Raw genomic sequence first — 6,000 nt, 5'->3', positions numbered from 1 at the left:
TCAGGTCACAACAGGGTTTCTTGCCATCCGTTTTTCTTGAGTCCTCCGGCACTGAGCACAGTGGCTGATATGCAATAGAGGCTTAGGTCATATTCGTGGAATGAAGAGTAAAATTTCAAAGGAAGCAAAGTTTATCTTTAGACACTTCCAGCTGCCTACAGGGGTTCCCTCTCCATCTTTTAGGGCACCCCTTTTCCAACCTAGGCACTGTCTTCTCATGCTGCCCATTGGAGTAATCCACCAGGATCTGCCATTAGTATGACAGTCCAGGCTTCAGAATTTTCCAATATCCTGCCAAACTTTACTCACTCCTGTGTCCCATCCATGGCCAGATTTCAGGTAAACCAGTGGTTCTCAAACTTTAGCATAAATGAGAATTCCTTGGAGGACTTGTTCAAACACAGGTTACTGGGTCTCAGTGCTCGAGGTTGTGATTTGGTAGGTCTGTCTAGGCTGGGGCCTGAGAGTTAGCATTTCTAACTTCCCAGGTGACACTGAGACTGTTAGACAAAGATCACCTTTTGAGAACTACTGGAATAAACTGATGTCAAATCAGAGGCAGGAGGTAATGATGCACAAAGGAATCCTTATTTCCTCTTGACTTAGCCCCTTCACTGAGTTTCTGATTCTATCAGCATTGTCCGATTTGGTTAATCTCAGGTCATTTTCCCTCTGCTTCACTTTGTCCTCTTCCTCCAACTTTCTGATCTTATTTTTCAGATGATTATCGGCGTCTCCACTTTAGAGCAACGTGACCATCCTTTCTTCTTCCATAAAGCCAGTTTCAGGACAAAGCTCTTTCCTGAGCTCTTAGTTCCATTTCACTGCCCTCTTCTCCCTCCCTCCCCACATTGCTGACCCCTTCCCCCAGCCAGTCTGAGCACCCCCTTCCCCAGCCATCAGGGTGACTTTTCTAAAGCTTGGCTTTAATTAGGGCCCCCTCCTATCTAGCAGGGATGGCCATTTCCCCTCCCTGGGGAGTCCGGTTCCACAAACAACATTAGCAAGTTAATGACAGTCACCTGCTGGCCTGCGGAAGTTGCTGCTTGCTCCAACTTCCTTAAGGACAGTGGAAACACTGAAAACACCACATTTACGTGCTTCCGTTTATCCATTCACTCAACAAACATTGATTGAGCATCTGCCAGATAACTGTGCAGGACCCAAGGGACCCTGCGAGGATACAATGCACATGAAAATAGGTTCATGGGTCCCGAGGATCCATGAGACCTCAACAGGGACAGACATACAAGGAGGTGACTGACCACTAGTGAGCCCTCCTGCCTCACCCCTTTGTGTCTGCCCTGTGCCTGGGCTAGTGACCCAGGACCAAAGACTGGGAGATAGAACCCAGCGAATTTCCAAATTTCTTTGTTCTCCTTCCCTTCCCCCCACTTCTTCGTTGAAATAAGGATGGTAATCCATAGCATTCAGTTATGGGCCCCCTGCATGGAGTCAGGCAAGGAATGTAAAGCCCAGAATGCAGTGAGCTAGAGCGTCTCTACACATACACACACCCACACTGACCCTCACATTGACACGCACAGACTGACAGACGCGCAGCACTGACATGCGCAGCTTTTCATGCACACCAGTACACAGCAGAAGCACACCCTGACACACGCATCGACACAGACGCACTCACTGAAACTCACACACACGGTAGCAGATAAAAAAACAGTGAATGCATGCCTATACACACACACACACAGTGACACACCTTGACACACAGATACAGCGGATGCACACTGACAGACAAATGCACACCTACGCACGCATCGACAGCCACCGCACCCCGCGGAAACCCGGAAGCCTGAGGCGCTTGCAGCCGCAGGTGGCAGGTTTTTGAGAGACCAAAGGGTTGAGGGAGACTTGAGTTACACACTTGGTTCCAGTCTGCGAGGGCCATTGTTTTGGAGGCGGAGGCCTCCGCGAGGTTGTGAGGATTCCTAGGGACAGAAGGGCAGAGGGGGGCATATGGGCGGGGCACCAAGGTTTCGGCGCTTCGGTAGCCCCTGTACCGGGTGGAAATGCTTCGAGTTTTGGTGGCCGAGGAGCGCTTAGGCGGGAGCGAGGTGATGTTGGAAGGGGGCAGGCAGGGTTCCAGGAAGCCCCGCAGTCGGCCAGTCCAGCTCCGCCGGGCACTGCGCTTGCTCGCCGACGCTGCGGGTATCAGCTCTCAGCTCTGCTTTCCAAATGTACAGCTCGGCTCCCGCCACCCACCAAACCGCAGATCCAGGTCAGAGTTAATGACCTCCAGCCCTTCCCCGCTCTCCACGCCCCAGCCTTTGCAGCGCAGACCTGTCTGCCGGCCAGACACCGGGTCTGCGAGCCGCCCGCCCCCACTGCTCCCCGCCCCGATCCGGTCCCGGCCCAGCCTTATGACTGTTCCGCAAATACCAGCCTGGTCCCGCACGTGTCAGAGACCCGAATCCAGGGCCTGGCCGCCAGGCCCTGCCCCAGGGCCCTGGCGGGCCTCAGAGACGATAGTCACCCCGGTTCTCTGCCACCATCATCTGCCCTTCCGGCCAGCGCTGTCCGTCCACAGAGCTTCCTAGTTCTGTTCCCTGATTGTGCCAGGCTCTTCTCTTTCGGCCCCTCCCGGGTCTCCCGCACAATGGGCACCTCCAGAGCCTGGCTCTTCTGTCCCTACAGAGCCACCTCCGGAATGTCTCTTCCTTCTCCTGTACCCGCCGCCGCACCGCCCGCTCCCCCCGCCCGCCCCAGTCCAAACCCTCTGTCCGCCGGTTCAGAAAATGCTTAATTGGGCGCTTGGTGGATGCCAGGACCCGAAGTAGGCTCTGGGAATGCATTTTGCGGAGTCGTTGTTCTCAAGGTTCACACGCACGTGAGGAGCTTCCGGAGACCCTGTAACACGCACTGTCCCGGCAGGTGGAATCGGGGCCACGGGAGCGCCTCCTATGGCCACCCCAGTTTCTCTGCCTGCCCTTTTCCCCACGCGCGGGCCTCCGGGTCGGGTCCCTTCTCCCTCTCAGAGCTTCCCGTTTTTCTTTTTTCCTCCCTCCTTCCTCTCCACCGCAGGCGCTCCCGACTCGGGCCAGCTCCCATACCGCATCCCGGCCCCCTCGCCGGCCGGGCTTCCCCCCAGGGATCTGTCTCCCCCCGCGGTCCCGGGTTCCACTCGAGGATCCAAGTCCCTCTCAGAGACCAGGGCGCCTGCCCTTTTAAGGAGTGGAGTAGCATGATCCCGCCCGCTCTGGCCTCGGACACCCCAGGGAGCTAGCAGGGTCCATGGCCAGGAGAAGGGTTGCGGGGCGTCAGGCCAAAGAGAGGGAGAGGTGCTGAGGGCAAGGGAGGGGACCCGCGGCGACGGAGGGCCGAGAGGAAAAGGAAAGCCGGCGGGCAGAGCCTCTGCCTTCGGAGGGTCTCCCTCTGCTCACTGAGGCCGCCTAGCCTCGGGTTGACCCAAGGTTAAGGGGAAATCAGGGGGCGGGACAGAGCCCCTGGAGGCTGCTCGGCGTCCCTCTGCGAAATCCCGCTCCACAGAGCTGGGATTTCAGCCCCCGGCACCTCCTCTGAGAGTTGCCGGCGGTCCAGGCTCTACAGGGGGGTAAGTCGTCCGAGCCTCCGCTCACACGCCGATCGTCTAGGGCTCGGTGGGGAGAGGAGGCGCGGGACTCAACGGTGGTGAGCTCGGAAATGACAGCCCACAGCATCCGAGGCGTGGAAACCCCAGGGCAGAAGGGGCGCTTCATGTCAGGCCCCGTGGCCTCGGACACCGCATGTCACAGCTCAGTTGCGGGGCCCGCAGTGCGGCTTCCCCCAACCGCCCGCCCCCTTTCTAAGCTCTGCTGGGAAGCGGCACCTGCCACAGCTCTCCCCCTCCTGGTCCCCCACCGGCCTCAGCAGCCCTCCCGGACCGGGGTGGGGGAGGTGTGGTGGAGCAGCGAGACTCCAGCGGCGGCCGCTCCCCTTCGAGCACCCTGAGATTTCGGTGGGGAGAAAAAGGGGGTCCGGGATGCAGGGAGGAGGAAGAGGAGGACTGCAGGGGTCAGCAGCCGAGTGGTGCGCGGCAGAGGCAGGGGGAAGGGGCGGGGGCTCCCTTCCAGCCTCAGGGGTCTGGGGACTCGGGGATGTAAGGCGAGAGCAGGGGGGTGTGACAATTCAGCAGAGGTCGGGACGTACCACGGAGCCCAGTGGCGGGGGGGCGGGCAAAGGACTGGGTCACCGAGGGGAGCCCCCGCCTCCCTTCGCACAGGCCTACAACTGAGGTTGCAGGGAGAGCTGGAACCCTGCTCGCAGGAGAGGGAAGCGGCGCGTTAAATCCACCCCCACGCCGCACCCCACTTCCGAGGGGGTGGGCGATAGAGGAGAGGTCGGGGTTGGAGCAGTAGCGAAGGGGCCCCTCCCTTGCACCTCCCCCCGCCGGACTTGGTTGCGCCCAAAGTGTAACACTTTCTCTTTGTCGGAGGAGCTCCGCTGTTTCCTGTGCTCTAGCTCCCGTTGCGGCGGCGCCCGTGGCAGCCCTGGCGGACGCAGGAACGATGGCAGCGACCGATATAGCTCGCCAGGTGGTGAGTGCGGGGCTTGGGTGCCAGAGTCGGGGCCGGGGCCTCGGAAGAGCCGAGGAGACCTGGCCGCCGTCACGGCCGCCGCAAAGAGGGGCGGTGGGCACCATCCAGGAGACCGGACGCGGCGGGACTTCTGCTCCTAGAGTCAGAGACTCAGTCCCCCAGCCTTCCGTCCCCGAGAACCGTGGTGGCGGGTTGGTGGGGGAGGCGGGGGGACTGGTCCAGGCTGCAGGCCGGCGGCTGAACTTGCATTGCCCAAGAGCTGCAGCCGGCGCCGCCGCCGCCCTCGCTGCAGCTGCGGCCCCGCCGCTGGGGCGTTGCCGAATGAATGGCCGCACGAGCCGCCGGGCTCTTCGGGTCCCCGGCACCCTGGCCTCCCTCGGGGGCCAGGCCGCGCCCCAGCGCCCCGCCACGCGCCGGGACCCGGGCTTCCTCAGCCAGAGGGGCGTGGGACTGGGGTGAGCCTGGGGCAGGAGGCGGCGAGTGGTGAGGGGGGCGGGGAGGTGACTGGCTGGGGTAGGGTTTTTCCATATGCATTACATATGTGACTGCGTCTGTGTGTGTGTGTGTGTGTGTGTGTGTGTGTGTGTGTGTGTATGTATCACTGTGCGTGTGAGTGCGTGCGCGCGCACTCGTGCCTCCCCGGGCGGACCACGCCGGTGCTCGGCTTGTCTGTGATCCTTGATGCGTCCGCCTGTTTCTGGGAGTGTACTCAGCTCCCTGGTGCGTGTCCCTGGGTCCGGATGCTTCTCTCCTCGTCTGCTTGTGCTGTGTGCCTCTGGGTCTCATTTGTGCGTCTGTGTGGGCTGCAGTCCGCTGGCCTGTAGGCGGCTGGCTAGCTGCGTATTTTGGCGTGTTTCTGACACCTGACCCGGGTTTTGCGGGACCCTGGGGGTGGGGGGATCTGTCTCCAATGCGAGTTCGGTGTGACTGGGCTTGTGTGCCAAAACCTGTGGCGCTGCCTTCTTGTCATGGGACTCAGGAAAATAAGTGTGATGCTTGCAAAAGCGATGCCGTCTCTCTCTTTTTGTTGGCAGCCGACTCTGGAAAAAAAAAAAAATCTTCGTTTAACGAACTGAAGTTTTCCAGCCTGGGATGTGCAGAGAAATTATACCGAAGTGACCTGAGGCTCCATGTTTGTTTTTTTAGACCAGAAGTTTCGTTGCAAAGGGAGGGGAATGTTTCCGCTTGAGGGAACAACCTGGCCTTTCTATTCCTCCCTGAGTGTCTGGGATTTCTAAGAAGCCCACAGTTACTAGCGCCCTGAAGTGAGGAAGGAGACTGAAGTAGAGCTAGGTCAGATCCCATGACAGTAAATATCCGTACTACTTGATGAAAATTTCTGAAACACACACACACACACACACACACACACACACAGGGTTTTTAAATCTTGTGTCATGCTTATTTAGGGAAATAGTCCATGCAATGCAATTCTAGTGCAAATATATATATATAGCCTCTAGGT

General features: G+C 59.1%; 1 protein-coding gene across 4 annotated transcripts in view; it reads left to right on the top strand.

Moving 5' to 3' along the window:
- The first annotated feature begins 4,195 nt into the window (after positions 1-4,195).
- The window catches only part of SEPT6 (septin 6), a 76,566-nt gene continuing 74,761 nt past the window's right edge, over positions 4,196-6,000 (top strand). For 2 of the 4 annotated variants that reach the window (XM_018044736.1, XM_018044737.1), the window contains exon 1: positions 4,215-4,535. In XM_018044736.1, the coding sequence (XP_017900225.1) occupies positions 4,506-4,535 (30 nt within the window). In that variant the 5' untranslated portion in view covers positions 4,215-4,505. Of the gene's footprint in view, positions 4,536-6,000 lie in introns of all 4 variants that reach the window. The other 2 variants (XM_018044738.1, XM_018044739.1) reach the window with 2 other exon arrangements.

This window comes from Capra hircus, unplaced genomic scaffold (assembly GCF_001704415.2).
Source record: "Capra hircus breed San Clemente unplaced genomic scaffold, ASM170441v1, whole genome shotgun sequence".
Lineage (NCBI taxonomy): Eukaryota > Metazoa > Chordata > Mammalia > Artiodactyla > Bovidae > Capra > Capra hircus.
Note: the sequence above shows the minus strand (reverse complement) of the source record. Positions and strands in the feature narration are given on the sequence as shown.